The 11917-nt window shown below is 33.8% G+C and overlaps 2 protein-coding genes across 3 annotated transcripts; one reads left to right on the top strand and one right to left on the bottom strand.

Annotated features, from left to right (window-relative positions):
* The first annotated feature begins 228 nt into the window (after positions 1–228).
* Positions 229–3727, top strand: LOC105703296 (DNA-directed primase/polymerase protein). Its single transcript, XM_012431588.2, has 4 exons — positions 229–389; positions 618–1010; positions 1789–2576; positions 3113–3727. The coding sequence occupies exons 2-4, from the start codon at positions 678–680 to the stop codon at positions 3393–3395; spliced, it is 1404 nt and encodes a 467-aa protein (XP_012287011.1). The 5' UTR covers positions 229–389; positions 618–677; the 3' UTR covers positions 3396–3727.
* Positions 3437–8374, bottom strand: LOC105703295 (stAR-related lipid transfer protein 7, mitochondrial). Of its 2 annotated transcripts, none has more exons than XM_012431587.1 (7): positions 7868–8374; positions 7311–7793; positions 6913–7067; positions 6462–6730; positions 5707–5834; positions 5339–5478; positions 3437–4820 (listed from the first exon to the last, which is right to left on the bottom strand). In XM_012431587.1, the coding sequence occupies exons 2-7, from the start codon at positions 7709–7711 to the stop codon at positions 4315–4317; spliced, it is 1599 nt and encodes a 532-aa protein (XP_012287010.1). In that variant the 5' UTR covers positions 7712–7793; positions 7868–8374; the 3' UTR covers positions 3437–4314. The 2 variants fall into 2 exon arrangements, with proteins under 2 accessions (XP_012287010.1, XP_012287009.1); XM_012431586.1 differs by having other exon boundaries at positions 7975–8374.
* Positions 8375–11917: the final 3543 nt, after the last annotated feature.

The following is an 11917-nucleotide window of genomic DNA, read 5'->3' as shown; positions in this document are numbered from 1 at the left end:
TTCGTTGCGCCGCCCTTGGGGGCAAAAAACGGTGAAAGCTAACGTACGAAATCAGAGGGCAGCACACGGTGCGATCGCGCGACCCTGCCCGTGAGCAATCTCCCAACTCATCTCTGGTCATACTCTCTCTGCTTCGGTATTAAATAAAACCAGGTGGTAGAGACGTACCCAAAGTCGGATTTATCCAATTCGGTGTTAAATAAATACCGACGGTGGAAACTTAGTAATATTTTCTAGTACACACTGCTGATTTGGCGCCAAAACAATGGTGTACCTTTTAGTTTAAAGCAGTTTAAAGTAATTGAAATGTTCTCTGCGCACGTTCAATTTTTCACTTTTGACACAAAATAAATTCTATTATTGAATCACTATTACTATAAAGTGAAATTGTAAGTATTATTGTATTCTGTTTAGAAACGTCTATCATATAGTATAGCAATCTGTTCAGTTTTATCTTAATTTTACCTGATATAGTAAAGATTTTGATTTTTTCTTTCTATTTTGTATTTAAATTTTGAAACAATCTACCATGTCACAAATACAGTTGTCAATATTGAATTGCTAGAGATGTTTCTTTTATCATCGATACTATGTCCTGAAAACCTTTTATTGCCTAGGCAACACAGCAATATATTGTGAGATAACTATTACACATATAGTAATATCTAAAATTTACTATGGAATCATTGAAGCCAATAGCATTTTATGGAGAAGAATCGAAGAAATGGGAATACAAACCATATTGGAAAACATTAAATGATAATATATCATCTGATACGGAGCCACAAACGATGCCACAATCTCTTACTGGGCCTACACAATTTTGGTCAGAATTTTGCAAACAAATAGATGCTTTAATCTGTGCAAAGGAACACAGTACTGTAGCAGATCTTCTGTGCACATTTGTCTATCAAAATAGTGATGGATATCGAAAATTTGTAGTAGCGCATCCAGAAGTTTACTGGTGGTATTACAAGAAGATGAAACCAGAAAGAAAATGTTCATATGAGGTATATATTTTAATTATGTACATGAAACATATATTAGGATCACTATTTTTCATTTGTAATGAGTAAATGGTAACAATGGAATATAAAAGTGGAGACTAAAATTCCTCACTTATTTTTTAATCAACATTTATCATTTTATACTAATATTAATGTAATCTTTTTTACCAAAAAGAGAGAGAAAGGAAGAGAGTATACACGTATATGTATGTAATGCAAGATTTCACAAACAATTACATTAAAAATGTATTTAGTTTTATTTCAAAACAAGTGATTCAAATATAAATATACTAATTATGTCCATATTGGTGATGAATTTTTACGTAATTTTCCTGCTAACAATTATAATTTGCCATTTTTAACTTTTATAATAATGTACCTATTTATGATTGTTTATTCATTTTCTGGTATATGACATATCAGATCTTGTCAAATCAATATCAAAAATATAAAATGAATGACTTCGCAAAGTAAAAGAAAAACATTTATCTGATGAATCCAAATCAAACTGTGCCTAATTGCAACTAGAACGTTTCAAGTGTACAATGAAAAATGATTTTTTTTATAAAATATGTACTAATGAGAACAATTTTATTCATATCTATCATTTTATTTGAGCTTACTTCAATTAATTTAAAAATTATTTGTAATATGTATCATGCTTCGTCAAATTGAATCATATAAATAAATCATTATGTATACGTGATGTCTCTACCTTGTGTTTCTGTATTAAAATAGACTTGTTATCATAAATGATATATAATTTGAATATAAATTTCAGGTGATTCCAGAAGGTCATCCATGTCGAGCATATTTTGACTTGGAATTCAATATTGACTTGAACCCAACCAGCAATGGTGAAAGAATGACAGCAACATTTATTGATATTTTTTGTGCTTATATGCTGAAATATTGGGGGTTGCCTTGTGATAAAACTAATGTTCTTAATCTAGATTCCACGACTGAACAAAAATTCAGCAGACATTTAATATTTGCTATAAAAGATATTGCTTTTAAAGATAATCTACATTTGGGAAGGTTTATTAAAAAGATACATCATGATATCATACAGTATGTGCAAGTTGGAACGCCTCACGTCATTCTCAATTCTTTTGAGAAATGTGAAATAGAGAAACTAATCATTGAAACGCCTTCAGGAAAAAAAACCTTTATCGATATAGGCGTATATACAAGAAATCGACACTTTCGGATTTATCAGTCTTCTAAATGGGGAAAACAATCCTACCTAACTCTTTCCTCAGATTGTGCTTACGTTCCAGACAAAGAGTCTAAAGATAAAGAGCTCAATATTTTCTTAAATTCCCTTATAAGTTATCTCCCCAATACAAAGGATCTAATATTACTGGAATTTAACAAAGGCGATAATTCTCAAACGAGAAAGTTTACCAAAGATCTTACTCAAAGGATAATATCTGATAATCCCACTACTACCTCGAAATATCCTATTCTGGATAACTACATTTTAAAATTAATATATCCTGGAAAAATAAGAGCATGCAAGTATATTAAGAAACCGAAGGCCATAATATATGAAATTTATGGATTCAGGTATGGTGCTTTCATTTTTTTTAATGATTATCATGTAATATTCAATCACTTTATAAGTAAACAATAAGGCTAAACAAAAATTGTAGTTTCATGTTATTTAGTTAAACTGAACGACGAAAATGTTGCACAGTAGCAAAAAAATTATATTGCAAATAATCAAATGTATGGCACTTTCAACATTTTTGATTCATTTTTTACTGACTCTATATAATGTATGATAATTTCACAAGTACTAATTATTGTTGAGAAAATTGAAGTAACAATGAGAACACATTTTTATTGCAATTTCCGAATTAGTCAGAAATAACAAGTAGTAATTTTATTCAATCTCTTGGGAACATATGTTTTAACTATATTCATTGCATTATAATAATATACACGTTCTTAATGCAAACATATGGGTACTCATAACATTTGGTTTTTTTCCGAATGCATATAGTTTTCCCATCAATACATTATTTATAATCACAATAATACCTATACCTGTAAAAACACGCTCTTTAAATATTAATTTTCACGGGCATTATTTTTTGTAGATACTGCAATAATATAAAGAGGCAACATAAAAGCAATAATATTTATTACGTTGTTGATTTGGAAACGATGGTACTTCTCCAAAAATGTCATGATGAAGATTGTGCAATGTTTAGCTCTGATCTTCAATGGCTACCGCCAGAAATAAGTTTCCAAATAGATGAAGAAAATGACTCATTCCTTTCTACTGTCACAGAAGATGTTGCTGAATTCGAAGAAGAAGCTATTAAACCGAATAACGAAAATAATAATAATGAAGTCAAAGAATCACAGCCGGGTTTGTAGATACAGTTGCACACAGATCCAAAATTATTGGCATAAATGAATTCCTATCTAAATATCTTTATTTGACTACACAAAAACTTCGTATTTATATATTTACACAGTACTATTACTGTAAGTACTATATTTCTAGCTGACTCCTCTCATTTTTTAATTGTTTTGGCATAAAATTCGCATAATACATTGTGATTATGTAGCGAACTTATGTGATGTTTATAATGCTTTAATGTTTTAATGTTTAATAGTAATCTAGACTCGCAAACTGTTTGTACATTTATATGTCATGATTAACATATTGTTTTAAATAAATACATTCGCGCCAATGTGTATTAAAAGTGAAAAAGGCAGTGTATTATTTTGTACAGAATCAATCAATTATCAGATCAAGTAAATTATTTATGCACTGTACAAATTAAAATATTACTTGGCTTTCATATATTACAATTTTGATTGTATGCATCTCAGTTATACTGACTATATTGCCATGACACTATATACCAAGAAATTATTGCACTCTCTGAATCAATGGAATTTCTTACTTAAAAATTTAAGATATCGTATTTTGTGACGTGAAATAGTGCCACCTACATTTGAATTTTAGTCACATCATTTCATACCACAGTATACCATATCTAAATGGTGATCGATACAACATGTAAAGAATCCGATGCAAAGTAATCGTTAAATCCGTGTTAAAAGTAAAAGAGGATAAAAAGGAGATTCTTTCCGCAGATTTGTAAAGCTGAATCACGGAAGAATATACGTTCAGTATGAACGTTTTAATACATTTTCAGCCACATTTGTTGTAGGGCTGAAACTTTTATAATACGCAATCATTGATCATTGTGAAGGACTAGAAAACTAAGTTCGCTCTGACATCAATCGGTTTGAATCCTTTGACACAATGCGACCCCATTAAGGGTCAAACAAACAGCCGCGATAGAAAGAAATATTGAAGAAAACCATCATCCTCCTCTATAACGGGATCATTTGGGCTATCTTTCTCCTTTTCAGCTGTACTCGTCTCATCGTCCTGACCAACTTTATCCATTTCTTTCTTACTTTCGTTCTCCGTTTTACCATTTTCTTCATTACTTTCTTTTTTACTATTTTCATCCTGTTTACAATTTTCATCCTGTTTACAATTTTCATCCTGTTTACTATTTTCATCCTGTTTACTATTTTCATCCTTTTCACTATTTTCATCTTTTTCAGAACTTCCATTTTCCTCCTCGTTCTTTTCAACATCTGTCTCCTTTTCCTGTGAGTCTTCATTTGTATTATCGAATGCATTCCGATTCTTCAAAGAATCTTTGGTATCAATAATCACATCATCTTCTGAAGGTAATACCAGATTTCCCTCAATTGCCTTGTAGTTTGAATATTCTGCTGCTGCTTTCCTCATACGGCATAGAAAATCTGGTACACCTGCGTACAAAATGTTTACCCATGTTAGTAGAAGATTTATTTGTATGCATATTTAAACAAGTGCACTTTATTCATTATTTGTTTCTTTCACCAAGTTTTTCAAGTTTGAATCAACACATACGTTACACAAGGTAATCAAAGATAACTTTAGCGATTATTCAAATCCAATTAAACACTATGTGTATCATAGACAGGACTTAAAACATTTATAGATAATAAGTTCCAATTCCAAATGGATTAATATATTTGTAGATATTCAAAATAGTATACTGTTTAAATATATTTGTGCTTTTGTCTTTTCATAATTGGTTAAAACATATTGTGTTGTAGATGTGTATAACATAATAAATTATGAAATATATTTTGAAGCTAATTATTCATAATCTGATTCTATTAAATAATTATGAACTGTAGGGTTTTATTTAGTTCTTAAGACCTACAGTCTTAGAATTCTCATTTATTTAAATAATAGCGATAAAATAAACAAGTAATATATAATATTTTATTCATATACATACCACTGCCGGTGACCCACGAAGCAAATGTCGATGGAATACTAACACCAGGATCATCAAAATAAGTTAATGCAAATTCCATGCCTGGCTCATGAAAATTGTCATATGGTTTTATTACCATATATGACCAATATGTTGTAACTCTGCACATAAATAAAACTATTGACAACATACAATCTTTTATAACATTTCAGTTAAACAGATGAAAGTTCTAAAGATGTTTACACACATAATACCTAAACTTTAATTCAATTTAAATTTTGTTTGTATTAAATATATAATTTAATATATTATAACTTTCAACAACCATGCAAACGCCTGCTTATTTCAATACTGAAAGTCACGTTTATTTTACAAAGAAACGTACAAACCTGTAAGTATCTGTTCTGTTTGGTGCCTTAGGATGATTTGTTCCTTTACTAACAATAACTATGATTCCTTTATCATGATCAACGATCCATTTTCGTTGATAAACATAATCTCGATTTGCAAACATTCTCTGGAATGATAATATTAATGAACAAAATTGATTAACGTACGATTTATATTAAAACATGAATATGTAACCCTTAAATAAAGAAATGCAAAAGATACAAGAGAAGGTTACTTGTAGAAAACAGTTTCCTTGGTAATTTAATACAATGGTACATAATAAGAAATAGAAAATAATTATTTAACTACATTTAAATGAAAACGCTTGCAATATATTATTGCAGTTCAACGTACTGCTTAACTAGTGTTGAAAAGAGCATTTATTCATTTAATTATAAGATCAAACTAACAAAAACGGTCAGTGTATGTAATCTAAACATTGAACAATTGGTTATTTAAATGAATGCATAATGTAATTTCATTATTTTTTTTAATGAATTGGATGACAAATAATGCAGTCACTATGTTTTAAACAAATGTAGGCTATCATTACACCAAATATAGATATTTACATGATTTTTAAAGAAACTTCTGCATTACCATGAAGGAATATGTCATAAAAACAGATATACATTGAATAAGTACATATTGCGGTTCACATCTCTGTGTACCAGTTATGTGCAATATTGTGGTTTAGAGGTTGCATCGCAATCATCATGTAAATGCAGTCATTGTTGTAAATTATAATACTTACGGGCCAAATTAATTCCCAGTAAATAATATTACTACAATTATCCTTTGCACAGTTTGACATTGGATCCGTGTCAATGATTTCTAATTCTTTAGCTGTTGTATCCCACTCTTTTCGGTATTTTAAGTCAATTTGCACCTGCAGAAATTCCTCAGCTGACACATCAGGATATGAAGCATGAACTTTATATGAGTATAATCCTCTCGAGTTCGGTTCTTCCCTTCGCCAAATCAACATGTCTTCCCTTTCGATGTATGGTTCCCAATTTTCACCTAATAATTTACAAATTATTATTGTTCACGTTTTTAACCCTTACTGCATACTCATGTTTTAACACTATCTTGCAACGTCAAGTTTGACGTACATACAGTCGATATAAGTTAACTTATGAATAGTTATAAATAAAATGAAAAATAAGAAAGTAAAATATTATAACATAATTAAAATAACTTACCATTTTCTGCTGATGCATATGCTGGTTTTGAACCATGACATTGGCAATAGTTTATTCCTGGCTGAATACTTTCAACGACTAATCGTAATCGACAATCTGTACAAATGACTGTAGATTCTCTTAGCTTATATATATTCTCTATTTCTGAACTGTAACTAAAACATAATCGTTAATTTTAAATATTATAAGAACAATTGTAATTTACCCAACTGTTTATCTTTAATCATTAGACAGGTTCCTTGATCAATTATAATTAAATGTGATTTTGTAACATTGTAAAGGCGATATAACAAAACTATCCAAATTCTAAATTAAAGGATTAGATCGCATTCCCAGACTGAAAACAAAGTTCATAACTTTTAAATATAAATAATAACTACTAAAAGTAATTTATGTACCTATACATTTCTTTATCCGATATCCTCTCTTGATCCCAATTATACATGGTTACTCCAACTGCGCTAATTAAAAATTCTTTAGTATTTTTACCAAGCCTACGTCTCCAAGTTTTCATAAATTCTTTGAGCGTTACTTCATCCCACAGTTTCGTGTACAAATGGAAGATCTGTATGCTCCGCCTAATCCTTTGCGCTGCAATGAACTCAAATTGTTTGGTACATGCCCTGGCCACCTGCGTACTCTGTTCTTGGAACCACATTCCAATCCATCTACCAAAACCCTCAAGTTTTCCATAACTTCTACATTGTTCGTTAAAAAGAGAACTTCTTGCACTGATACACGAAAAATTAGAGCCAACATGTCTCAGTACAATCCTTGATATGTACCGAGAATACATCATTGGGTTTCCACTAGACTGCACGAATTTCCCAATTTCAGCCGTGAATCCGAAGCATTCTGTTAATCTCGTATGTGATCTCAGCCTACAAAATTAAAGTGGTTTAATTTCAATAATGATCAGACAGAAATAAATAGTAATTCCGTACGGGCTCAGAACCTTTAATTGGCAAATGTTCCTCGGAATAATTAGTAATTTATGTCACAGTCAGAATTCACGTACATTTAATACACAAAATTAAGAAATTATAATATATTAGTACATACACGTTGCGGTATGGCTTATCAATATACCCGGGCCAATTCAAGTAAACCTGTGATTAGATCATCCATCTTACTTAAATCTACAAATTTTTGATACATCAAATTTCTGAAATCCGACTAACTGAATTTACTAATGTTCAAGTCCGATTCGTATGATGAACCGAAAGAGACATGCATAGATAAAACAGAATAGATGAGAGGACAATTCGAGGTTATGCCTCACGCTGCCGTTCGAACGAAGACATTCGATTTTCGATGGCGCTTATTGACTTCAAATCATTGGAGAATACGTAAGTCTATAGAGAAATGGATGGAGCATAAAGCGAAATTTTAGACGAGGAGGCCGAAGCTCGCGTATGCAATGGAACGGCCATTTTACGTTGCTACACACATGCGCAATCTCGTCTCCATAAAAAGCAGAGGCACTCAAGTGTCCGTAGGGCGCCTTTTTTGAAGTACGATAAGACACGAGCCAAAAGGGATAAAGAGAGTTAAATTGAATTGGACATTGACTTTAAGGACATCAACATCGCAAATATCGGCAACAGTTACCGAATACTTAAACCCGTTATATTCGCTTAAAACTGGTGAGAACGCTAGCAACGTAAGATGGCCGCCACCCGGTCTAGAGTTCAAAAGTTCTCGGTAACATAAAATTGAAGTAGATATCTGTAAAACATTCCATAAGATACTGAGAATACTAAGAATTTATGACAACCTTTATTTTTTTTTTATTTATACTTTAGGTTTCTTCATTTAAGGAACATTTACTTTAAATACACCTTAAAGTTCAAGCTGAGAAGTAATAAATATTAAGATATGTGAATTATAGTTATATTAATTTCCCGATATAAATAGTCATATGTAAATTCACGTAGAATTCCATATAGTCCGTGGAGTTCCATTCTATATCGGTAAGGAGGAGTACGTTATAAATACAACTTGTTATCGAGTCATCAACTGTAGGAAACGGCACGTCTTCGAAACGCTTACGCTGCGTCGAGAACATTCGACGGTGCATAAAGGTCCGTGCAGACCTGCAATGACGTCACGTAAGACCCGTGCAATCTTGCAACAGCTTCGGATAGCCGTAAAGGCTCGCGCCAGAGATGAGTTACACCGGGGCGCATCGCAGCGCATCGCACTGCAAAAATCCGCATCCCATTCCAAAAACGGGATCGATTTGATAGAATCAGGGTTGGGTAAGTATAATACGTCAAGTAATATACGTGGTTTTCTACGCGTATATTACAACGTATAAAACGTCCCTAGTTTTTACGCAGGAACGAAGTATATTGCCCCAAACTAAACGTGCAAAGCACACGCGCAATATCGTCAATAGCCAATGGGAGTCCACCTATTTACCTCTAAAAGAGATTCTCATTGGCCATTAAGGAGATTGCACTTTACGCCTCCACAAATCCGTACACATTCGAAATCAGCCTTGGAAATTTGAAATGTATGCATATACGTGCATTTGACGTTTGTTTATAACGGCTGATAACGGTTATTTGAAGTCGTAAGATTCGTAACCAATGTTTATATCAAAATGTATAAAGGTGGAAGATCAAAAAGTAAATTATGGAACGAAACAAATCGACAAGATGGATACTTATAACCCAGCGAATACCGTATGCCTTACGCTGTCTTGTCCGCCATATTTGATACGTTTTCTCCTGGTTTTCTACGTTTTCTACGGTAAACTACTTGATTTATGTAATATACGTCAAAAATCTCGAAAATCGTGAAATTACCCAACCCTGGATAGAATGATATGGACCATGGCATATTATAGATGAACTGCAATGTACGCGGCCCGTCCCGGCTGTAGTGTACGCGAGCCTTAACACGTCGTTTTACATCACACCCTGTCACACTTGTCACCGCGCTCCGCAACCGCGTCACGATCGACGAACCTCGAAGCGGTTTTTTAGTATCGCACCAAAGGAACCCAGAGTATACTGGCGGACATGAATACCGTCCCATGATACACTGCAGTCGCCTTATTAGTAGGAGAGGCATTCATGTCTGCCACTGTACAACACATGTCTAGGAATACTCCCAGAGTTCGAACAGATACTGATAAGATCGTGCGAGCAGCGATACGCAAGGCACTTTTTGGAGTTGGATCAAGGAGATTCTACGTATTTAACATGTCTAGGAAAAATAACAACCTTCGATTACAAAAGAAGCTTCGCAGTGGCATATTTTTTGTTAGTTATCTATCGACGTAACAAGGGAGCGGAGAGACAAATCTACTTTCCCCCTGATTAATTTGTCCCATCGTCACGAAATATTCAGAATCTGATGCACATTCGTAAAATTCACGTTATGATAAGCTAAAAAAATTATGCAAAGGAAGACATTTCTAAAGCGATTAATATCAATACAGGAGAGTATAAGAGAGATATATGTCAGCTGTGGCTTCTTCTTATTATGTATAATGACGCAAGATAAATATAAATGTTTCATACCGTAGCCACTTTCATGAGATAATTGAAACTGTATAAACATTGAGAACGACGCGATTTCAAGTCTGTACGCGCTTTACGAACGACGAGCATGGCGAGAATAATGCTATCGTTTCACCGAAATTTGATTGAGGCAGGAAATGCCATAAAATAGTTGGCTGGAAAAAATTAATAGGAAAATAAATAGAACAGAAGAAATTATCACTTATCGTAACAGCTTGTAAGCCTGTATCGAACAATCTGAGTTTCTACGTGATTGTGGATATTGACTTGGGAAGCAATACGCTTCTTTCCCTAGTAAAATTCTAGTTATTAAGGATATTTAATTACATTCTGTTGACCATTTTGGTGGTCAGTCATATTCCTTGGTCAAAATCAACATACCGTTAAGACCATCTTCCCAATTCGTTGAGTCTCTCATGCGGGAAATCATTTCTGTAATAACCTCCCTAAGTTAAAACGGAATTGTCCACCCTTAGCACGTGCACATCGGGTATTACCGACGTTCAACCGGTAAACATCCAATATATTTGTCCCGCATAGGACCCCTTGTTAATAGCTACAATTTTCGGACGATACAATAGCTATTGTGTTCAGCTTAGGCAGGACGAAGACGGTCGCCCGAGCGTCAGGCCCAGATTATTGTTTTATGACCCTCGGACTGCACGGGTCTTATCACGCTTCCGCCCCGGCCGTATTTGCATGGATTTCCCTTCTTGGGCCTTTTCCGTGACCAATTGTCGAGCGATCCTTACGGAGGGGCGACCAATAATATCATAGATTCCTTCCTCATTGCTCCCACCAAAACGCTCAGAAAAATTCGGCAATAGGGATGGAAGAGGAAGGAGGCAGTCGTTTCTCGACGACGAACTTGCTAGAAACATTTAAAACATAACACATACAGTCATTATAATCATACTTAATCATAAGGACCATTTATTGGAGCAAGACGAACTGTCGCACTTGGAATTACAGAGCTGACTGAATATAAAGGTATTATTTTAGACTACATCTGCTGGCCTTATGAGGATACCAAGTTCAGGTCGTAACAGACAAAGTGCAAACGGTAATAAATGAAGATAAAAGAATGTCAACTATGGATTCAACGCCCTGCCCAACGAACCGTAGGCGTCATATAAAATGTCCGGGCCATTTGTGAAATACCTGCCCATTATATACATTGCCCAAACAATTTGGGTATTCTATATAGTGCCCGGTCATTTTACAAAATACCCACGTTAAATATATTGGCCGTAACACATACACTAGGCAGGAATTAAAAACCTGAACGAGCGGTCGATGCACGGCAGGGGAACAAAGAGTCAGCGGTGGACTCCGGATTATACAGCGCACCAATCAGGAGCCGCGAAAGCTGGCAGGGAGAATGCGGCGCTGTGATTGGTGTGCCACTAGCAGCTCGATTCCTATATAAGCGAGCCCAACAGCGTTGCAAGTCATTATCGTTGAATCTTCTG

Source organism: Orussus abietinus, unplaced genomic scaffold, assembly GCF_000612105.2.
Source record: "Orussus abietinus isolate OABI.00-Male unplaced genomic scaffold, Oabi_2.0 scaffold843, whole genome shotgun sequence".
Taxonomy (NCBI): Eukaryota; Metazoa; Arthropoda; class Insecta; order Hymenoptera; family Orussidae; genus Orussus; species Orussus abietinus.
The sequence above is the reverse complement of the archived record's forward strand: the minus strand, read 5'-3'. Positions and strand labels throughout refer to the sequence as shown.